We start from the raw sequence: 25,193 nt of genomic DNA, 5'->3' as shown, positions 1-25,193 counted from the left end.
ACCAAACTAAATGCTAGGCTTATATTAACCCCCTCTGTACCAAACTAAATGCTAGGCTGATATTAACCCCCGCTGTACCAAACTAAATGCTAGGTTTATATTAACCCCCACTGTACCAAACTAAATGCTAGGTTTATATTAACCCCCTCTGTACCAAACTAAATGCTAGGTTTATATTAACCCCCGCTGTACCAAACTAAATGATAGGTTTATATTAACCCCCGCTATACCAAACCAAATGCTAGGCTTATATTAACCCCCACTGTACCAAACTAAATGCTAGGTTTATATTAACCCCCACTGTACCAAACTAAATGCTAGGCTGATATTAACCCCCGCTGTACCAAACTAAATGCTAGGCTGATATTAACCCCCTCTGTACCAAACTAAATGCTAGGCTGATATTATCCCCCGCTGTACCAAACTAAATGCTAGGCTGATATTAACCCCCGCTGTACCAAACTAAATGCTAGGCTGATATTAACCCCCACTGTACCAAACTAAATGCTGATATTAACCCCCTCTGTACCAAACTAAATGCTAGGCTGATATTAACCCCCGCTGTACCAAACTAAATGCTAGGCTGATATTAACCCCCGCTGTACCAAACTAAATGCTTATATTAACCCCCGCTGTACCAAACTAAATGCTAGGCTGATATTAACCCCCTCTGTACCAAACTAAATGCTTATATTAACCCCCGCTGTACCAAACTAAATGCTAGGCTATATTAACCCCCGCTGTACCAAACTAAATGCTAGGCTTATATTAACCCCCACTGTACCAAACTAAATGCTAGGCTTATATTAACCCCCGCTGTACCAAACTAAATGCTAGGCTTATATTAACCCCCGCTGTACCAAACTAAATGCTAGGCTTATATTACCACCCTCTGTACCAAACTAAATGCTAGGTTTATATTAACCCCCTCTGTACCAAACTAAATGCTTATATTACCAAACTAAATGCCAGGCTTATATTAACCCCCGCTGTACCAAACTAAATGCTTATATTAACCCCCACTGTACCAAACTAAATGCTAGGTTTATATTAACCCCCGCTGTACCAAAACTAAATGCAAGGCTTATATTAACCCCCGCTGTACCAAACTAAATGCCAGGCTTATATTAACCCCCACTGTACCAAACTAAATACTAGGTTTATATTAACCCCCTCTGTACCAAACTAAATGCTAGGCTTATATTAACCCCCTCTGTACCAAACTAAATGCTAGGTTTATATTAACCCCCTCTGTACCAAACTAAATGCTAGGTTTATATTAACCCCCGCTGTACCAAACTAAATGCTAGGTTTATATTAACCCCCGCTGTACCAAACTAAATGCTAGGGAAGAAGCATGGGGAAATAATGTTAAGCTGTTTTCTGGGGGAGGTTATGAATTCCTGGCTGGAACAGTGGATTGAAATTTGAAATGGAATTATGGCATCATGACATTTTGCGTTAATTATCGTGAATAACTATCTTGCAACCAATCAGCATTAGCCTCCAAACTCACCGTTTTATAAACAGACATACTGTATGCACAAACCGATACAAATATACACACACCGATTTAAATATACACACACATCGTTGAAACATACAGTGCCTTAAGAAAGTATTCACACACCCCCCCCCCCCCTTGACTTTTTCCACATTTTGTTGTGTTACAGCCTGAATTTAAAATGATTTAAATTTAGATTTTTTTTTTGTGTCACTGGCTTATAACACAATAAGAAGTTAACATGATTTTTGAATTTATACCTTATTTCTATACCCCACACTCAAAATGATCTGCAGGTCCCTCAGTCAAAGACCAGGTAGGTTTTCCAATGTCTCGCAAAGACGGGCACCGATTGGTAGATTTTTTATAAATGTTTTAATAAACCTTTATTTTAACTCGGCAAGTCAGTTAAGAACAAATTCTTATTTACAATGACGGCCTACCGGGGAACAGTGGGTTAACTTCCTGGTTCAGGGACAGAAGGGCAGATTTTTACCTTGTCAGCCCGGGGATTCGATCTAGAAACCTTTCGTGTTACTGGCTACCTGCCGCCCCGTAGATGGTTAAAAATAAAAGAAGCAGAGATTGAATATCCCTTTGAGCATGGTGAAGTTATTAATTACACTTTGGGTGGTGTATCAATACACCCAGTCACTACACAGATACAGGCGTCCTTCCTAACTCAGTTGCCGGAGAGGAAGGAAACCAGTTGCCAGCAGTAAAAGATAACTTAATAGAAAATGACTCATGCAAACGTTACCCACTAAAATACTACTTGAGTAAAAGTCCAAAATATTTGGTTTTAAATACACATAGGTATCAAAAGTAAATGTAATTGCTAAAATATACTTAAGTATCAAATATAAATTATTAAAAATTCCTTATATTAAGCAAACCAGATGGGACCATTTTCTAGTTTTTGTTATTTACGGATAGCCAGGTGAATCATGAATCTCAGTTACATTTACATTTTAGTCATTTAGCAGACGCTCTTATCCAGAGCGACTTACAGTAGTGATTGCATACATTTCATTTCATGCATTTTTTTGTTGTTGTACTGGCCCCCCGTGGGAATCGAACCCACAACCCTGGCATTGCAAACACCATGCTGGCGTTGCAAACACCATGCTCTACCAACTGAGCCACAGGGAAGACATTACATTACACATGACTTTAAATTCGACAAGAGTCATTGGACGAAGGCGTCTTCTATACGGGGGAGAAGAGTCCCGACGCTCTTCTCTGAACATTAACACGTGCCGCTTGCGGTATAGTTCTGGAAGCATAAGGAACTTATCCTTTCATGTCAGCGAGAAAATAAAAAGTCAAAAAGCAAAAAAATATTAAAATTGATACACACCTTTTATAGGGTTAGTGTTCCCACACGGCCATAACTCCATGTCACAGCGCTTGTTTACAGAAGACCGAGGTGGCCACCTGTGCTAATTAGCTATCTAGCATGCTCTGAGAACGCCTGTGTGTAAGCTAAAATGGGGCCTCCAGAGTGGCACATCGGTCTAAGGCACTGCATCTCAGTGCTAGAGGGCGTCAATACAGACACCCTGGTTCGATTCCAGGCTGTATCACAACCCAGCCGTGATTGGGAGTCCCATATGGCGGCACACAATTGGCCCAGCGTCGTCCGGGTTTGGCAGAGGGTAGGCCGTTCATTGTAAATAAGAATTTGTTCTTAACTGACTTGCCTAGTTAAATTAAAGGTTAAATTAAAAAATTGTAAAATAGTGTAGTTTGTCAATTGGAGGCACACAAGTGTTTATTATTTGAAGGATTCTTTCTCACTGACAGAAAAAGACAAAAAGCATATCAGCATATGTTTAGAAGAAGAAAAAAAATGTTTAGAAAGGGATGATTATTGATGTTTATAAACGTTAGAACACAGCATGGGAATTGTAGTTTACCCGGAGCCAAATGTGGGTGAATGTAGCGGCTGAAACCGCGACACACGAAAAAGAAGGGCTTTCAAGAGCTACTATCTAGTATTCTCCGAACAAAATGTGTAATTCGAAGAAGTAGTAGAGGAATGCATCGTTTTCGTTAGATGGAGGCACCCATAGCTGCCCCAGTCAGTTTATATTTTTTATCTTTCTCGCTGATAAAAAGGTGCCATATGTTTAGAAAGCCTTAGTGATGATTATTGAAGTTTCGAAATGTTAAAGCGTTGAGATTGAAGTTCACATGAGGTAGTCGTGAGTGAAGTTAATTGGCGGAAAACTGTAGGGAGAAGGCAGAATACCACCTAGAGAGTTAGCTAGGGGCACACGCCAACATCATTTACAAACCAAGCATGTGTGTTTAGTGAGTCCGCCAGATCAGAGGCAGTAGGGATGTTCTCTTGATAACCGCGTAAATTGGACCATTTTCCTGTCCTCCTAAGCATACGAATACTTTTGGGTGTCAAGAGAAAAAAAATATTGTCTTCAAAAGTACAATATTTTTATTAGGAATGTAGTGAAGTAAAAGTTAAAATTGTAAAAAAAAATATATATATATAAATAAATACCACTGGTTTTAACACCACTGGTTTCCGGAGAGGAAGGAAACCGCTCAGGGATTTCACCATGAGGCCAACGGTGACCGTTAAAACAGTTACAGAGTTTAACGGCTGTGATAGGAGAAAACTGAGGATGGATCAGCAACATGGTAGCTACTCCACAATACTAACCTAAATGACAGAATAAAAAAAATATTCCAAAACATGTATCCTGTTTGCAACAAGTCACACAGCTGTAGTCGCTGCAAAAAGTGCTTCTACATAAGTATTGACTCAGGGGTGTGAATACTTATGTAAAATTAGATATCTGTATTTCATTTTCAATAAATTCACACACAAAAAAAACCCAACTGTTTTCACTGTCATTATGGGGTATTGTGTGCAGATGGGTAAGAATACATATTTTTTCATCCATTTTGAATTCAGGCTGTAACACAACAAAATGTGGAATAAGTCAAGGGGTATGAATACTTTCTGAAGGCTCTGCACATAGCGTATTCGGGAAAGTATTCAGACCTCTTGACTTTTTCCACATTTAGTTACGTTACAGCCTTATTCTAAAATGTATTTTTTTTTTTATCCTTATCAGTCTATACACAATACCCCATAATGACATCACAATACCCCATAATGACATCACAATAACCCATAATGACATCACAATACCCCATAATGACAAAACGAAAACAGGTTTTTAGAAATTTTAGCAAACGTATTAAAAGTAAAAACCAAAAATACCTTATTTACATAAGTATTCAGACCCTTTGCTATGAGACTCTAAATTGAGCTCAGGTGCATCCTGTTTCCATTGATCATCCTTGAGATGTTTCTACAACAGGATTGGAGTCCACCTGTGGTCAATTCAATTGATTGGACATGATTTGGAAAGGCACACACCTGTCTGTATAAGGTCCCACAGTTGACAGTGCATGTCAAAGCAACAACCAAGCCATGAGGTCAAAGGAATTGTCCGTAGAGCTCCGAGACAGGATTGTGTCGAGGCACAGATCTGGGGAAGGGTACCAAAAAATGTCTGCAGCATTGAAGGTCCCCAAGAACACAGTGGCCTCCATCATTCTTACATGGAAGAAGTTTGGAACCACCAAGACTCTTCCTAGAGCTGGACGCCCGGCCAAACTGAGCAATCGGGGGAGGGGAGGTGACCATGAACCCAATGGCCACTTTGACAGAGCTCTAGAGTTCCTCTGTGGAGATGTGAGAACCTTACAGAAGGACAACCATCTCTGCAGCACTCCACCAATCAGGCCTTTATGGTAGAGTGGCCAGACGGAAGCCACTCCTCAGTAAAAGGCACATGACAGCCCACTTGGAGTTTGACAAAAGGCACCTAAAGGACTCAGACCATGAGAAACAAGATTCTCTGGTCTAATGAAACCAAGGTTAAACTCTTTGGCCTGAATGCCAAGCGTCACGTCTGGAGGAAACCTGGCACCATCCCTATGGTGAGGCATGGTGGTGGCAGCATCATGCGTGGGGATGTTTTTCAGCTGCAGCGACTGGGAGACTAGTCAGGATCGAGGGAAAGATGAACGGCGCAATGTACAGAAAGATCCTTGATGAAAACCTGCTCCAGAGCACTCAGGACCTCAGACTGGGTCGAAGGTTCATCTAAAAACCTGTTTTTGCTTTGTCATTAGGTATTGTGATGTCTTATGGGTATTGTGATGTCATTATGGGGTATTGTGATGTCATTATGGGGTATTGTGATGTCATTATGGGGTATTGTGTGTAGATTGATGAGGGAAAAAAACAATTTAATCAATTTTAGAATAAGGCTGTAACGTAACATAAATGTGGAAAAAGTCAAAGGGTCTGAATACTTTCCGAATGCCGCTGTAGATAAGCTAGCCTATTAGCCACATTATGACTGACTTGTGATCATTGCCCTAGCTAGTTTGACAATATTTCTTGGACCAAAAATAAATGTTTTGGCATTGAACTGTATCCATCTATTCTGACAACAATGCCTTAGTGTACGTCTTGGAAGGTTGAATCGAAAAGAACCTCATTTTTCAAAACCTCCTATGAAGATGGTTTTGTAGCATAACCTGGTAATTTGATATTTTGGAGCTGATATTATGATCGTCTGTAAAAGTAGTTAAAATGCTGTGATTTCCATAGAGAAACACTCCACGAATCGCCTCAGGGCTGATATACTCACAGACACGGTTCCTCTCCATCGTCCTCTGGCTTGGTGTCGTCTCCTTCTCCATCACACTCTGGGAGAGTAGGCATTACCCTGGGAGGGACAGACAGACAGACAAGAACAGACAAGACAGACAAGACAGACAAGACAGACAGACAGACAGACAGACAGACAGACAGACAGACAGACAGACAGACAGACAGACAGACAGACAGACAGACAGACAGACAGACAGGTCAGGCTCCTTGACACCGAAACAACAAGTGAGCTCAGGAGGCTTGTCGTATGGGTAGGTATTCATGTACCATGCCACAGTTGTCAACAAGTTCGAACAAACATGTTCCGTGGCAGTGAACACACAGACAGACACTTGTAATACATTGATTTGTTCTCTCTCGTACATGTCTAGTATGTGGTAGACAGTATGTGGTAGACAGTATGTGGTAGACAGTGAGTTATAATCTTACTTGTCTAGTATGTGGTAGAAAGTATGTGGTAGACAGTATGTGGTAGACAGTGAGTTATAATCGTACTTGTCTAGTATGTGGTAGACAGTATGTGGTAGCCAGTATGTGGTAGCCAGTATGTGGTAGACAGTGAGTTATAATCGTACTTGTCCAGTATGTGGTAGACAGTATGTGGTAGACAGTGAGTTATAATCTTACTTGTCTAGTATGTGGTAGACAGTATGTGGTAGACAGTATGTGGTAGACAGTGAGTTATAATCTTACTTGTCTAGTATGTGGTAGACAGTATGTGGTAGACAGTATGTGGTAGACAGTGAGTTATAATCTTACTTGTCCAGTATGTGGTAGACAGTATGTGGTAGACAGTATGTGGTAGACAGTGAGTTATAATCTTACTTGTCTAGTATGTGGTAGACAGTATGTGGTAGACAGTATGTGGTAGACAGTATGTGGTAGACAGTGAGTTATAATCTTACTTGTCCAGTATGTGGTAGACAGTATGTGGTAGACAGTATGTGGTAGACAGTATGTGGTAGACAGTGAGTTATAGTCGTACTTGTCCAGTATGTGGTAGACAGTATGTGGTAGACAGTAGTGAGCTATAATCGTACTTGTCTAGTATGTGGTAGACAGTATGTGGTAGACAGTATGTGGTAGACAGTGATGTGGTAGACAGTGACTTACTTGTCTAGTATGTGGTAGACAGTATGTGGTAGACAGTATGTGGTAGACAGTGAGCTATAATCGTACTTGTCTAGTATGTGGTAGACAGTATGTGGTAGACAGTGAGTTATAATCATACTTGTCTAGTATGTGGTAGACAGTATGTGGTAGACAGTGAGTTATATATATCGTACTTGTCCAGTATGCGGTAGACAGTATACGGTAGACAGTATGTGGTAGACAGTGAGTTATAATCTTACTTGTCCAGTATGTGGTAGACAGTATGTGGTAGACAGTGAGTTATAATCTACTTGTCCAGTATGTGGTAGACAGTATGTGGTAGACAGTGAGTTATAATCTTACTTGTCTAGTATGTGGTAGACAGTATGTGGTAGACAGTATGTGGTAGACAGTGAGTTATAATCTTACTTGTCCAGTATGTGGTAGACAGTATGTGGTAGACAGTATGTGGTAGACAGTATGTGGTAGACAGTGAGTTATAATCGTACTTGTCCAGTATGTGGTAGACAGTATGTGGTAGACAGTATGTGGTAGACAGTATGTGGTAGACAGTGAGTTATAGTCGTACTTGTCCAGTATGTGGTAGACAGTATGTGGTAGACAGTATGTGGTAGACAGTATGTGGTAGACAGTGAGTTATAATCTTACTTGTCCAGTATGTGGTAGACAGTATGTGGTAGACAGTATGTGGTAGACAGTATGTGGTAGACAGTGAGTTATAATCTTACTTGTCCAGTATGTGGTAGACAGTATGTGGTAGACAGTGAGTTATAATCGTACTTGTCCAGTATGTGGTAGACAGTATGTGGTAGACAGTATGTGGTAGACAGTGAGTTATAGTCGTACTTGTCCAGTATGTGGTAGACAGTATGTGGTAGACAGTGAGTTATAATCATACTTGTCCAGTATGTGGTAGCCAGTATGTGGTAGACAGTATGTGGTAGACAGTATGTGGTAGACAGTGAGTTATAGTCGTACTTGTCCAGTATGTGGTAGACAGTATGTGGTAGACAGTGAGTTATAGTCGTACTTGTCCAGTATGTGGTAGGCAGTATGTGGTAGACAGTGAGTTATAATCGTACTTGTCCAGTATGTGGTAGACAGTATGTGGTAGACAGTGAGTTATAATCGTACTTGTCCAGTATGTGGTAGCCAGTATGTGGTAGACAGTATGTGGTAGACAGTATGTGGTAGACAGTGAGTTATAGTCGTACTTGTCCAGTATGTGGTAGATAGTGAGTTATAATCGTACTTGTCCAGTATGTGGTAGACAGTGAGTTGCAGCGGTCTGGCTTTGAACAGCAGCAAAGGAGTTAGTGTGTTGAGTAGGGTCTGCAGTGCCTCAGGTAGGCTCGTCTTCTGGTCTGCCACGAACCGCGCTGGCAAGGAATTATGGGTAAGCTGCTGCAGCGGGACGTAGGTCAGAGCCATGCCCACAGACCGCAGGACAGCCAATGGGAACAGTGGATCGTCTGGCTCCTTGAAGGCCTCTACAGGAAGAGGAGAAAGGACAAGGGTTTAAAATTAGACCAAAAAATGTTTTGTAGGAAACCTCACCTTGAGGGTTACTAACACCCCCCATACACACCCTGACCCCCCCCCCCATACACACCCTGACCCCCCCCCCATACACACCCTGACCCCCCCCCCATACACACCCTGACCCCCCCCCCCCATACACACCCTGACCCCCCCCCCATACACACCCTGACCCCCCCCATACACACCCTGACCCCCCCCATACACACCCTGACCCCCCCCATACACACCCTGACCCCCCCCCATACACACCCTGACCCCCCCCCATACACACCCTGACCCCCCCCCATACACACCCTGACCCCCCCCATACACACCCTGACCCCCCCCATACACACCCTGACCCCCCCCATACACACCCTGACCCCCCCCATACACACCCTGACCCCCCCCCATACACACCCTGACCCCCCCCCATACACACCCTGACCCCCCCCCATACACACCCTGACCCCCCCCATACACACCCTGACCCCCCCCATACACACCCTGACCCCCCCACCACCCCATACACACCCTGACCCCCCCATATACACCCTGACCCCCCCATACACACCCTGACCCCCCCACCACCCCATACACACCCTGACCCCCCCACCACCCCATACACACCCTGACCCCCCCATACACACCCTGACCCCCCCATACACACCCTGACCCCCCCCCATACACACCCTGACCCCCCCCATACACACCCTGACCTACACACCCTGACCCCCCCCCCCCCCCCCCCCACACCCTGACCCCCCCCCCCATCCCTACCAGTGATTTTGCCAGGCAGGGGCAGCATCAGGCTGTATATTCCCTCTATGAAGAAGGCGTTCCACTCTGCGGTCAGCTCTGAGGGCAGTAGGTCATCCACACCAGGCGGGGGCGCTGTGAAGAACTGGTTCAGCTGCACGATCAGCTCACAGGTCTCACACACCAACAACTGCACCCAGGGGTTCCACAGACACCCCACATTATCACTAGTAGTCTGGGGGGAGGGAGAGAGGGAGAGAGAGACACAGAGACAGAGACAGAGACAGAGAGAGACAGAGAGAGAGACAGAGAGAGAGAGAGACAGAGAGAGAGAGAGAGAGACAGAGAGAGAGAGAGAGAGAGAGAGAGAGACAGAGAGAGAGACAGAGAGAGAGAGAGACAGAGAGAGAGAGAGAGAGACAGAGAGAGAGACAGAGAGAGAGAGAGAGAGAGAGAGAGAGGGAGAGAGAGAGAGAGACAGAGACAGAGACAGAGAGAGAGGCAGAGAGAGAGGCAGAGAGAGAGAGAGAGAGAGAGAGAGAGAGAGAGAGAGAGAGAGAGAGGGTGTAAAATGAACCTTGGTGTGATGCTCACATCCACTATAAGGCCTTGGTGCTACGGATCAGGAAGAGGAACTGCCCCTCCCTATCTGGAGATGAATGTACTGACTATGACTGGTCCACCTAGCTATCTGGAGATGAATGTACTGACTATGACTGGTCCATCTAGCTATCTGGAGATGAATGTACTGACTATGACTGGTCCACCTAGCTATCTGGAGATGAATGGACTGACTATGACTGGTCCACCTAGCTATCTGGAGATGAATGGACTGACTATGACTGGTCCACCTAGCTATCTGGAGATGAATGGACTGACTATGACTGGTCCATCTAGCTATCTGGAGATGAATGGACTGACTATGACTGGTCCACCTAGCTATCTGGAGATGAATGGACTGACTATGACTGGTCCACCTAGCTATCTGGAGATGAATGGACTGACTATGACTGGTCCACCTAGCTATCTGGAGATGAATGTACTGACTATGACTGGTCCACCTAGCTATCTGGAGATGAATGTACTGACTATGACTGGTCCACCTAGCTATCTGGAGATTAATGTACTGACTATGACTGGTCCACCTAGCTATCTGGAGATGAATGTACTTACTGAAAGTCTCTCTGGATAAGAGCGTCTGATAAATGACTAAAATGTGATGGGGATGGGTATGAGCCAGGAGTATTTCCTTGTCATGGTCACATGGTCTGGGCAGCCATTTTACCTCTAGCCAGGCCAGCATGGAGCAGAGCAGGAAGTCCCACTGGCTGCCCCCGAGGATTGTGGGAAAATGAGTCACCAGCCGGGACAGGAAACGCATCATCTCCACGCTGAGAGACAGCTGGGCCGCGGTCGTCTTGGACAGGTCACTGGAAACACAGAGGGTAAAGGGTTTTAACAGGAAACACAGAGGGTAAAGGGTTTTAACAGGAAACACAGAGGGTAAAGGGTTTTAACAGGAAACACAGAGGGTAAAGGGTTTTAACAGGAAACACAGAGGGTAAAGGGTTTTAACAGGAAACACAGAGGGTAAAGGGTTTTAACAGGAAACACAGAGGGTAAAGGGTTTTAACAGGAAACACAGAGGGTAAAGGGTTTTAACAGGAAACACAGAGGGTAAAGGGTTTTAACAGGAAACACAGAGCCATTAAAAGGACACTCCATTTCAACATGGTGAGCTTTCTATCACTAAATGGCTGCTGTGCATCACATCAGAGAGAGAGAGATGGAGACAGAGAGGGAACAGCACAACATGACAGAGAGTACGCAAAACAAACAGAGACAGACAGCTAGACAGACAGACAGAGACAGAGAATGACGAGCCAGGCAGACAGATCCAGCCAGCCAGACAGAGGCAGACAGAGAGACGGACAGACAATGACGAGCCAGGCAGACAGAGACAGAGAGAGAGAAAAAAAAGAGATAGCCATCTCGCTAAATCTGGTGCAATGGGATGTTGTACCTGGTCCCTAACGAAAACATTAATTTAAAAAAACTACTGACAGAGCAACAGACAAAAGAGGCAGAAAGACGGACCAAGCCAGCCAGATTCAGCTAGCCAGCCAGATTCAGCTAGCCAGCCAGCGCAGACAGACAGGTATGCTCCCTCCTACCTGCTGAATAGGAACCAGTCTTCTTTGCGGTTTCTCCATTCCATCATGGTGGCCAGTACAGCTATTAGCAGCTCCTCCTGAACTGGTGTAGAGGCCTTGAGACAGCACAAGAGCACCGACACACACCCACACACACCTAGAGGACCACAGAGATTACACACACACACACACACACCCTCACTTTGATATCCTGCTTGTGTATTCATTCCCATAGCTACTAAAAAAAAATAGATCATGTTTTGGTCATGAATTGAATAAAAACACACGGCTAACTGGTTGGCTACAGTAGGTTCTACCATTTCACAATAGCCTGTAATCACTAGTTATTACTGCTAAAACAAAATGCCTTTTCAGGGGGGAATCTTGTTGTTTGGTTTTACTGTTTGAACAGTCCCTGAGATTATCTTTGTTCATCAACGCAAAATAGGCTATTTTGACGAATAGCCTATGCATTGAGTGTACAAAACATTAAGAACACTTGCTCTTTCCATGACACAGACTGACCAGGTGAATCCAGGTGAACGATATGATCCCTTATTGATGTCACTTGTTAAGTCCACTTCAAAATCAGTGTAGATGAAGGGGAGGAGACGGGTTAAAGAAGGATTTTTAAGCCTTGAGACATAGATTATGTATGTATGCCATTGAGGCAGAATGGACAAGACAAAAGACTTAAGTGCCTTTAAACGGGGGTATGGTAGAAGGTGCCAGGTGCACCGGTTTGTATCAAGAACTGCAACGTTGTTGGGTTTTTCACACTCAACAGTTTCCCGTGTGTATCAAGAATGGTCCACCACCCAAAGGATATCCAGCCAACTGGACACAACTGTGGGAAGCATTGGAGTCAACATGGGGCCAGAATCCCTGTGGAATTCAAATACAATTTCTGTTAGCACTGAAATCCCTGTTAGCACTGAAATCCCTAAGTTAAGGGTTAAAGTTAAGGTTAGGGATAAGTTAAGGGTTAGGGTCAATTTAAGGGTCAAGTTAAGGTTAGGGTTAAGGTTAGGGTTAGAGTCAAGGTTAAGGTTAGGGTTAAGGTTAGGGTTAAGGTTAGGGTTAAGGTTAAGGTTAAGGTTAAGGGTTAACGTTAAGGTTAGGGTTAAGGTTAAGGTTAAGGTTAGGGTTAAGTTAAGGGTTAAGGTTAGGGTTGAGGTTAGGGTTGAGGTTAGGGAAAATAGGATTTTGAATGGGACTCAACAGTTTGGTCCCCACAAGTATAGTAAAACACACAAATGTTTGTTCTTACATGATCAGTCATGGAAATAAACCGATGAAAATATATGTTGGCTCACTATTTAAAAAGAAAATGAAGAACAAACTATAGGAGGCAAAACACGGGCGTTTTGGCGCAGGTACAGTAGATTAGCACTAGCTATAACGCTAGCAAAAAACATATATATGGATTCTAAATATGTATATAATATAGACAAAAAATAATATTGCAATATGTAACTGTATATATCCTCCCCACCTCGACATATTATATCGATATGATTGGCCGTTCAGTCAAGTACCACCAGGCCAACACGTCACAACTTCTTGAGCAAAAAGAAGAGCCCATCAACCCACTTTATTTTGATTTACAAAAAGTAACTCTTCAATAGTTAAACATAGGTCGGCAGGTAGACTAGTCGTTAGAGGCGAGCCAGCAACCGGAGGGAAAAATCTGTCTTAGAAGTGAGCTGGCAACGAGAGGGTCGCTGGTTTCAAGTAGTCAAAAGTAGTTTAAAGTAGTCCAACGTTTAGTATTTGGTCCCATATTCCTAGCCTGCAATGACGGCATCAAGCTGGTGACTCTACAAACTGGTTGGATCCATCTGCTGTTTGTTTTGGTTGTGTTTCAGATGATCTTGTTCCCAATAGAAATTAATAGTAAATAATGTATTGTGTCATTAGAAGTCACTTTTATTGTAAATAAGATTAGAATATGTTTCTAAACACTTCTACATTAATGTGGATGATACCATGGTAACGGATAGTGTCACCATTACAATAACAGGGGAGGTTAGCATTGTATATCATACCCCCAAGACATGCTAACCTCTCACCATTACAATAACAGGGGAGGTTAGCATTTTATATCATACCACCAAGACATGCTAACCTCTCACCATTACAATAACAGGGGAGGTTAGCATTTTATATCATACCCCCAAGACATGCTAACCTCTCACCATTACAATAACAGGGGAGGTTAGCATTTTATATCATACCACCAAGACATGCTAACCTCTCACCATTACAATAAAAAGGGAGGTTAGCATTTTATATCAAACCCCCAAGACATGCTAACCTCTCACCATTACAATAACAGGGGAGGTTAGCATTTTATATCATACCCCCAAGTCATGCTAACCTCTCACCATTACAATAACAGGGGAGGTTAGCATTTTATATTATACCCCCAAGACATGCTAACCTCTCACCATTACAATAACAGGGGAGGTTAGCATTTTATATTATACCCCCAAGACAATGCTAACCTCTCACCATTACAATAACAGGGGAGGTTAGCATTTTATATCATAACCCCAAGACAATGCTAACCTCTCACCATTCATAGGGAGAACACAGGGGTCATGATGCTACTGTTGGTTCATAGAGAACACAGGGGTCATGATGCTACTGTTGGTTCATAGAGAACACAGGGGTCATGATGCTACTGTTGGTTCATAGAGAACACAGGGGTCATGATGCTACTGTTGGTTCATAGAGAACACAGGGGTCATGATGCTACTGTTGGTTCATAGAGAACACAGGGGTCATGATGCTACTGTTGGTTCATAGAGAACACAGGGGTCATGATGCTACTGTTGGTTCATAGAGAACACAGGGGTCATGATGCACCTGTTGGTTCATAGAGAACACAGGGGTCATGATGCTACTGTTGGTTCATAGGGAGAACACAGGGGTCATGATGCTACTGTTGGTTCATAGAGAACACAGGGGTCATGATGCTACTGTTGGTTCATAGAGAGAACACAGGGGTCATGATGCTACTGTTGGTTCATAGAGAACACAGGGGTCATGATGCTACTGTTGGTTCATAGAGAGAACACAGGGGTCATGATGCTACTGTTGGTTCATAGAGAACACAGGGGTCATGATGCTACTGTTGGTTCATAGAGAGAACACAGGGGTCATGATGCTACTGTTGGTTCATAGAGAGAACACAGGGGTCATGATGCTACTGTTGGTTCATAGAGAGAACACAGGGGTCATGATGCTACTGTTGGTTCATAGAGAACACAGGGGTCATGATGCTACTGTTGGTTCATAGAGAACACAGGGGTCATGATGCTACTGTTGGTTCATAGGGAGAACACAGGGGTCATGATGCTACTGTTGGTTCATAGAGAGAACACAGGGGTCATGATGCTACTGTTGGTTCATAGGGAGAACACAGGGGTCATGATGCTACTGTTGGTTCATAGAGAGAACACAGGGGTCATGATGCTACTGTTGGTTCATAGAGAACACAGGGGTCATGATGCTACTGTTGGTTCATAGGGAGAACACAGGGGTCATGATGCTACTGTTGGTTCATAGAGAACACAGGGGTCATGATGCTACTGTTGGTTCATAGAGAACACAGGGGTCATGATGCTACTGTTGGTTCATAGGGAGAACACAGGGGTCATGATGCTACTGTTGGTTCATAGAGAACACAGGGGTCATGATGCTACTGTTGGTTCATAGGGAGAACACAGGGGTCATGATGCTACTGTTGGTTCATAGAGAGAACACAGGGGTCATGATGCTACTGTTGGTTCATAGAGAGAACACAGGGGTCATGATGCTACTGTTGGTTCATAGAGAGAACACAGGGGTCATGATGCTACTGTTGGTTCATAGAGAGAACACAGGGGTCATGATGCTACTGTTGGTTCATAGAGAGAACACAGGGGTCATGATGCTACTGTTGGTTCATAGGGAGAACACAGGGGTCATGATGCTACTGTTGGTTCATAGGGAGAACACAGGGGTCATGATGCTACTGTTGGTTCATAGAGAACACAGGGGTCATGATGCTACTGTTGGTTCATAGAGAGAACACAGGGGTCATGATGCTACTGTTGGTTCATAGGGAGAACACAGGGGTCATGATGCTACTGTTGGTTCATAGAGAACACAGGGGTCATGATGCTACTGTTGGTTCATAGGGAGAACACAGGGGTCATGATGCTACTGTTGGTTCATAGAGAGAACACAGGGGTCATGATGCTACTGTTGGTTCATAGAGAGAACACAGGGGTCATGATGCTACTGTTGGTTCATAGGGAGAACACAGGGGTCATGATGCTACTGTTGGTTCATAGAGAGAACACAGGGGTCATGATGCTACTGTTGGTTCATAGAGAACACAGGGGTCATGATGCTACTGTTGGTTCATAGAGAACACAGGGGTCATGATGCTACTGTTGGTTCATAGAGAACACAGGGGTCATGATGCTACTGTTGGTTCATAGAGAACACAGGGGTCATGATGCTACTGTTGGTTCATAGAGAGAACACAGGGGTCATGATGCTACTGTTGGTTCATAGAGAACACAGGGGTCATGATGCTACTGTTGGTTCATAGAGAGAACACAGGGGTCATGATGCTACTGTTGGTTCATAGAGAACACAGGGGTCATGATGCTACTGTTGGTTCATAGAGAACACAGGGGTCATGATGCTACTGTTGGTTCATAGAGAACACAGGGGTCATGATGCTACTGTTGGTTCATAGAGAACACAGGGGTCATGATGCTACTGTTGGTTCATAGAGAACACAGGGGTCATGATGCTACTGTTGGTTCATAGAGAGAACACAGGGGTCATGATGCTACTGTTGGTTCATAGAGAGAACACAGGGGTCATGATGCTACTGTTGGTTCATAGAGAGAACACAGGGGTCATGATGCTACTGTTGGTTCATAGGGAGAACACAGGGGTCATGATGCTACTGTTGGTTCATAGGGAGAACACAAGGCTACTGTTGGTTCATAGAGAGAACACAGGGGTCATGATGCTACTGTTGGTTCATAGAGAGAACACAGGGGTCATGATGCTACTGTTGGTTCATAGAGAGAACACAGGGGTCATGATGCTACTGTTGGTTCATAGAGAGAACACAGGGGTCATGATGCTACTGTTGGTTCATAGGGAGAACACAGGGGTCATGATGCTACTGTTGGTTCATAGAGAACACAGGGGTCATGATGCTACTGTTGGTTCATAGAGAGAACACAGGGGTCATGATGCTACTGTTGGTTCATAGAGAGAACACAGGGGTCATGATGCTACTGTTGGTTCATAGGGAGAACACAAGGCTACTGTTGGTTCATAGAGAGAACACAGGGGTCATGATGCTACTGTTGGTTCATAGGGAGAACACAAGGCTACTGTTGGTTCATAGAGAACACAGGGGTCATGATGCTACTGTTGGTTCATAGAGAACACAGGGGTCATGATGCTACTGTTGGTTCATAGAGAACACAGGGGTCATGATGCACCTGTTGGACCAAACCATGGTCCTACACCTGGGACCCCCTGGCCAGTCATGTCAAATCCATAGATTAAGGTTTAATGAATTAATTTAAATTGACTGATTTCCTTATATGAACTGTAACTCAGTAAAAAAAAAAGAAATTGTTGCATGTTGTGTTTTATATGTATTTTTTTTTTGTATAATAACCAAATGTAGCCTACTACTGAATCAAATTAAAATCATGTTTTATTGTCTCATACACCAGATATGTGCAGTGAAATGTGTTCAATATAGAGAGAAAGCATGTCAACCTTCAGCCTTCTGCATGACACCAATGCATTTTAACTACACCATTTCAGGGCCTGTAGAAATTATTTTCTGGCCAGTGAGAGAGAAAAAAAAATTAACAGACACTGGAGCGTCGGTGTGTGAGAGAGTATCTATGTGTGTTCTTACTGTGGTCCTCTTGCCAGTTGAGTATGCCAGCAGCAGCCAGGGAAATGAGACGTTCTCTCTCCTCTGTGGTCAGATAAGGACACAGCACCTGTAGAGTACTGAGCCTGCTCTCTGACAGGGGGAACAGACTGACGCACACACAGAGACACACACACAGAGACACACACAGAGACACAGACATTAGAATCATTCTTAGTGCTCTCTGCAAACCTGACTGTTTCCTTGAATGAAAGGAGAAGAGGCCTGTTCCAAGCCCAGCGTTCCAAGCCCAGCGTTCCAAGCCCAGCGTTCCAAGCCCAGCGTTCCAAACCCAGCGTTCCAAGCCCAGCGTTCCAAGCCCAGCGTTCCAAACCCAGCGTTCCAAACCCAGCGTTCCAAGCCCAGCGTTCCAAGCCCAGCGTTCCAAGCCCAGCGTTCCAAGCCCAGCGTTCCAAGCCCAGCGTTCCAAGCCCAGCGTTCCAAGCCCAGCATTCCAAACCCAGCGTTCCAAACCCAGCGTTCCAAGCCCAGCGTTCCAAACCCAGCGTTCCAAGCCCAGCGTTCCAAACCCAGCGTTCCAAGCCCAGCGTTCCAAACCCAGCGTTCCATCACATGTGTTTGAAAGTATGAATCCTAACATTGAATAAAGTGGTACTGATATCTGACCTGTCAGGGTTAAAGTAGTACTGATATGTTACCTGTCAGGGTTAAAGTAGTACTGATATCTGACCTGTCAGGGTTAAAGTAGTACTGATATGTTACCTGTCAGGGTTAAAGTAGTACTGATATCTGACCTGTCAGGGTTAAAGTAGTACTGGTATCTGACCTGTCAGGGTTAAAGTAGTACTGATATCTGACCTGTCAGGGTTAAAGTAGTACTGGTATCTGACCTGTCAGGGTTAAAGTAGTACTGGTATCTGACCTGTCAGGGTTAAAGTAGTACTGGTATCTTACCTGTCAGGGTTAAAGTAGTACTGGTATCTGACCTGTCAGGGTTAAAGTAGTACTGATATCTGACCTGTCAGGGTTAAAGTAGTACTGATATGTTACCTGTCAGGGTTAAAGTAGTACTGATATGTTACCTGTCAGGGTTAAAGTAGTACTGATATGTTACCTGTCAGGGTTAAAGTAGTACTGGTATCTGACCTGTCAGGGTTAAAGTAGTACTGGTATCTGACCTGTCAGGGTTAAAGTAGTACTGATATGTTACCTGTCAGGGTTAAAGTAGTACTGATATCTGACCTGTCAGGGTTAAAGTAGTACTGGTATCTGACCTGTCAGGGTTAAAGTAGTACTGATATCTGACCTGTCAGGGTTAAAGTAGTACTGATATGTTACCTGTCAGGGTTAAAGTAGTACTGATATGTTACCTGTCCGGGTTAAAGTAGTACTGATATCTGACCTGTCAGGGTTAAAGTAGTACTGATATGTTACCTGTCAGGGTTAAAGTAGTACTGATATGTTACCTGTCAGGGTTAAAGTAGTACTGATATGTTACCTGTCAGGGTTAAAGTAGTACTGGTATCTGACCTGTCAGGGTTAAAGTAGTACTGGTATCTGACCTGTCAGGGTTAAAGTAGTACTGATATGTTACCTGTCAGGGTTAAAGTAGTACTGATATCTGACCTGTCAGGGTTAAAGTAGTACTGATATCTGACCTGTCAGGGTTAAAGTAGTACTGGTATCTGACCTGTCAGGGTTAAAGTAGTACTGGTATCTGACCTGTCAGGGTTAAAGTAGTACTGATATCTGACCTGTCAGGGTTAAAGTAGTACTGATATGTTACCTGTCAGGGTTAAAGTAGTACTGATATGTTACCTGTCAGGGTTAAAGTAGTACTGATATGTTACCTGTCCGGGTTAAAGTAGTACTGATATCTGACCTGTCAGGGTTAAAGTAGTACTGATATGTTACCTGTCAGGGTTAAAGTAGTACTGATATGTTACCTGTCCGGGTTAAAGTAGTACTGATATCTGACCTGTCAGGGTTAAAGTAGTACTGGTATGTTACCTGTCAGGGCTGCCACAGAGTGTGTTGATGGTGCCAGCTGTTTCAGCCACGTGGTTGGTGTGTATGTAGTTCTGTAGAGTCAGAGACCACAGTCCCCCCTCCTCTAGTGATCTGAGGTGACAGGTACAAAAAGGACAAAGGGTTGGATAGAGACCACAGTCCCTGTTATTAGAACATCTGTATTTCTGTAGAGTCATTAAATGATACAGATCTCATTACTATTTTCATTTTTAAAACATCTTTCACAGGAAAAATTATGTATCCTCTTTTGATCTCACTCCCGAAACTCACATAAAAAAAGACTGTAGAATGAATGTGCCTTAAGCCACACCTCAACTAAAATCACCAGGTGATGGGATTTTTGGAGAAAATAAATAAATAAAAATTGGTGAGCAAGTTGGTAAATCTTCATGTATTTTAAGAATATAAAGAAATATGTCAAATATGGTTTTGGGACTAAAATACAGTATATGTTTGCTGGTGTGTACATCCGTCCAAATGAAAGACAGCCAGCCATATGTTAGCTATGGGGATTCTTTAACTAAAGGATCGGATCCTTCAAAAAAATATATGTTTATTTACCCTCCAATTTTCACCTAAAATTACATACCCAAATCTAACTGCCTGTAGCTCAGGACCTGATGAAAGGATATGCATATTATTGGTACCATTTGAAAGCAAACACTTTGAAGATTGTGGAAATGTGAAATTAATGTAGGAGAATATAACACATTAAATCTGGTAAAAGTTAATACAAATTAAAAAAAAACATGCATCTTTGAAATGCAAGAGAAAGGCCAAAATGTATTATTCCAGTTTAGGCACAATTTAGATTTTTGGCCACTAGATGGCAGCAGTGTATGTACAAAGTTTTAGACGGATCCAATGAACCATTGCATTTCTGTTCAAAATGTTGTATCAAGACTGCTCAAATGTGCCTAATTGGTTTATTAACACATTTTCAAGTTCATAACTGTGCACTCTCCTCAAACAATAGCATGGTATTACTTCACTGTAATAGCTACTGTAAATTGGACAGTGCAGTTAGATTAACAAGAATTTAAACTTTCTGCCAATATCAGATATGTCTATGTCCTGGGAAATGTTCTTGTTACTTACAACCTCATGCTAATCACATTAGCCTACGTTAGCTCAACCGTCCTGTGGGGGCGGGGGACACACACCGATCCCATAGAGGTTTTTAAAGTCCAAAGTAAGTCTACATTGTTCAAACTGAAACGGCCACAACCAAAACAAGTGACACCATAGAGATATATAGAGTTCTCATCTTTGTATCTGTGCCATTTTGGAGTCTGTGACAGAACGGGAAAAGCCATTGAGGCCATCTCCATTTTAAAATGGTCATGCACCATGCTCTACCAACTGAGCTACAGAGGACCACCATGTGGGTAGTGGACAAGTGCACACTTCAGGAACAAGTGTAGAGTATTGAGATGCATAGCCAGCAGGGGTGATCCAACCCTCCAAGAGCCCAAACATTGTCATCTATTTGGCCAAAACATAGACGTCTAATGTGCCATACCCTACCGTACCGTACAGTACCCTACTCTACAGTACCATACCCTACTGTACCCTACCCTACTGTACCCTACCGTACTGTACAGTACCCTACAGCACCCCACCCTACCCTACTGTACCCTACCGTACTGTACAGTACCCTACAGGACCCTACCCTACAGTACCCAACCCTACCCTACAGTACCCTACTCTACAGTACCATACCCTACCCTACTGTACCCTACCCTACTGTACAGTACCCTACAGCACCCTACTATACAGTACCCTACCCTACAGCACCCTACCCTACAGGACCCTACTCTACATGACCCTACCCTACAGCACCCTACCCTATTGTACCCTACCGTACCGTACAGTACCCTACAGGACCCTACCCTACAGTACCCTACCCTACAGGGCCCTATCCTACTGTACCCTACCGTACCCTACAGGACCCTACCCTACAGTACCCTACAGTACCCTACTCTACAGTACCCTACAGTACCCTACTCTACAGTACCCTACCCTACAGGACCCTACCCTACAGTACCCTACAGTACCCTACCCTACAGTACCCTACAGTACCATACCCTACAGTACCCTACTCTACAGTACCCTACTCTACAGTACCGTACCCTACAGGACCCTACCCTACAGTACCCTACAGTACCCTACCCTACAGGACCCTACCCTACAGTACCCTACAGTACCCTACCCTACAGTACCATACCCTACAGTACCCTACTCTACAGTACCCTACTCTACAGTACCGTACCCTACAGTACCCTACCCTACAGTACCCTACAGTACCATACCCTACAGTACCCTACTCTACAGTACCCTACTCTACAGTACCGTACCCTACAGGGCCCTACCCTACAGTACCATACCATACAGTACCCTACTCTACCGTACTGTCCCCTCCGTACCCTACCCTACCCTACAGGACCCTACCCTACGGTACCCTACCCTACCCTACCGTACTGTCCCCTCCGTACCCTACCCTACCCTACAGGACCCTACAGTACCCTACCCTACTGTACCCCACCCTACTCTACCGTACTGTCCCCTCCGTACCCTCTACTGCACTGTACTTGAGTTTTCTACAATTGAATTTAGGGACCTTGGACTCTTGATCTAGTTGTGTTGGTTGTGAGCCCACTGAAGACTATATAAATCCAGTCTGTAACTTGTCATGGTCTCAAACCACTGCATCTGGATCTTGGGACCAATGTCCTGGTTTACAAGATGAGACTCGCATGAACACGTACATGGTTGGTTGTTTTGCTGTAGGATTGTCCACAGGCCTCACAAGACTCGTCTAAATGTAGCCCGGTACCAGTTGAACAAAAATTATGGAAGTACATATGGAAGCAGTTAAGTAGAAAATATTTTTGGGACTGATCTATCTTCTCTCTCTCACAGATATAAGACAGACTCTTTAAAACAAACTTCCTTTAGATTTTTGTGTCTTGACTTTCTGTGGTTCCATGTTTTGAATCTGTTATTCAACGCGCTTCTATTGGCTAATAGAAGTAAGATCAAATTCAATGTTTCATCAAATATTTTATTTTATTAAAAAATATATATAAAAAATGGGACACCTAAAGGGGTCCTAAAATTAAAAATCAAATAGGTAAATGATTCTTCGTATGACGATATTAAAACAATTCCATATGTCAGCGTAGTAGATTGGTTTTCTATACGGTGTGTTAGGCCCCAGTCCTTCAACATAGTTAGTTACATACCTGCTGTAGAGTATATCTATACTATAGTATAGTTACATACCTGCTGTAGAGTATATATATACTATAGGATAGTTACATACCTGCTATAGAGTATATCTATACTATAGGATAGTTACATGTTTACCTGCTGTAGAGTATATCTATACTATAGGATAGTTACATGTTTACCTGCTGTAGAGTATATCTATACTATAGGATAGTTACATACCTGCTATAGAGTATATCTATACTATAGGATAGTTACATGTTTACCTGCTGTAGAGTATGTATATACTATAGGATAGTTACATGTTTACCTGCTGTAGAGTATATCTATACTATAGGATAGTTACATGTTTACCTGCTGTAGAGTATATCTATACTATAGGATAGTTACATACCTGCTATAGAGTATATCTATACTATAGGATAGTTACATACCTGCTGTAGAGTATATCTATACTATAGGATAGTTACATACCTGCTGTAGAGTATATCTATACTATAGGATAGTTACATGTTTACCTGGTGTAGAGTATATCTATACTATAGGATAGTTACATACCTGCTGTAGAGTATATCTATACTATAGGATAGTTACATACCTGCTGTAGAGTATATATATACTATAGGATAGTTACATACCTGCTGTAGAGTATATCTATACTATAGGATAGTTACATACCTGCTGTAGAGTATATATATACTATAGGATAGTTACATACCTGCTGTAGAGTATATATATACTATAGGATAGTTACATACCTGCTGTAGAGTATATCTATACTATAGGATAGTTACATACCTGCTATAGAGTATATCTATACTATAGGATAGTTACATACCTGCTGTAGAGTATATCTATACTATAGGATAGTTACATACCTGCTGTAGAGTATATCTATACTATAGGATAGTTACATACCTGCTGTAGAGTACATCTATACTATAGGATAGTTACATGTTTACCTGCTGTAGAGTATATCTATACTATAGGATAGTTACATACCTGCTGTAGAGTATATCTATACTATAGGATAGTTACATACCTGCTGTAGAGTACATCTATACTATAGGATAGTTACATGTTTACCTGCTGTAGAGTATATATATACTATAGGATAGTTACATACCTGCTGTAGAGTATATCTATACTATAGGATAGTTACATACCTGCTATAGAGTATATCTATACTATAGGATAGTTACATGTTTACCTGCTGTAGAGTATATCTATACTATAGGATAGTTACATACCTGCTGTAGAGTATATCTACACTATAGGATAGTTACATACCTGCTGTAGAGTATATCTATACTATAGGATAGTTACATACCTGCTGTAGAGTATATCTATACTATAGGATAGTTACATGTTTACCTGCTGTAGAGTATATCTATACTATAGGATAGTTACATACCTGCTGTAGAGTGTATCTATACTATAGGATAGTTACATACCTGCTGTAGAGTATATCTATACTATAGGATAGTTACATACCTGCTGTAGAGTATATCTATACTATAGGATAGTTACATGTTTACCTGCTGTAGAGTATATCTATACTATAGGATAGTTACATGTTTACCTGCTGTAGAGTATATCTATACTATAGGATAGTTACATGTTTACCTGCTGTAGAGTATATCTATACTATAGGATAGTTACATACCTGCTGTAGAGTATATCTATACTATAGGATAGTTACATACCTGCAGTAGAGTATATCTATACTATAGGATAGTTACATACCTGCAGTAGAGTATATATATACTATAGTATAGTTACATACCTGCTGTAGAGTATATCTATACTATAGGATAGTTACATACCTGCTGTAGAGTATATCTATACTATAGTATAGTTACATGTTTACCTGCTGTAGAGTATATCTATACTATAGGATAGTTACATACCTGCTGTAGAGTATATCTATACTATAGGATAGTTACATACCTGCTGTAGAGTATATCTATACTATAGGATAGTTACATACCTGCTGTAGAGTATATCTATACTATAGGATAGTTACATACCTGCTGTAGAGTATATCTATACTATAGGATAGTTACATACCTGCTGTAGAGTATATCTATACTATAGGATAGTTACATACCTGCTGTAGAGTATATCTATACTATAGGATAGTTACATACCTGCTGTAGAGTATATCTATACTATAGGATAGTTACATACCTGCTGTAGAGTATATCTATACTATAGGATAGTTACATACCT

At 42.7% G+C, this 25,193-nt stretch overlaps 1 protein-coding gene across 2 annotated transcripts in view; it reads right to left on the bottom strand.

Moving 5' to 3' along the window:
- Positions 1-25,193, bottom strand: part of ltn1 (listerin E3 ubiquitin protein ligase 1) — an 89,344-nt gene that overhangs the window by 21,810 nt on the left and 42,341 nt on the right. For both annotated transcript variants that reach the window (XR_014379503.1, XM_045690252.2), the window contains exons 22-28: positions 19,710-19,820; positions 17,721-17,848; positions 11,789-11,924; positions 10,900-11,044; positions 9,636-9,849; positions 8,587-8,824; positions 6,199-6,276 (exon numbers count right to left, since the gene is read on the bottom strand). Coding sequence is in view for 1 of the 2 variants with exons in the window: in XM_045690252.2 (XP_045546208.2) it covers positions 6,199-6,276; positions 8,587-8,824; positions 9,636-9,849; positions 10,900-11,044; positions 11,789-11,924; positions 17,721-17,848; positions 19,710-19,820 (1,050 nt within the window). In the remaining variant the exon portion in view is untranslated. The remainder of the gene's footprint in view (positions 1-6,198; positions 6,277-8,586; positions 8,825-9,635; positions 9,850-10,899; positions 11,045-11,788; positions 11,925-17,720; positions 17,849-19,709; positions 19,821-25,193) is intronic.

The sequence above is a fragment of the Salmo salar genome, chromosome 11 (genome assembly GCF_965601325.2).
Source record: "Salmo salar chromosome 11, fSalSal1, whole genome shotgun sequence".
NCBI classification, from domain to species: Eukaryota; Metazoa; Chordata; class Actinopteri; order Salmoniformes; family Salmonidae; genus Salmo; species Salmo salar.
Note: the sequence above shows the minus strand (reverse complement) of the source record. Positions and strands in the feature narration are given on the sequence as shown.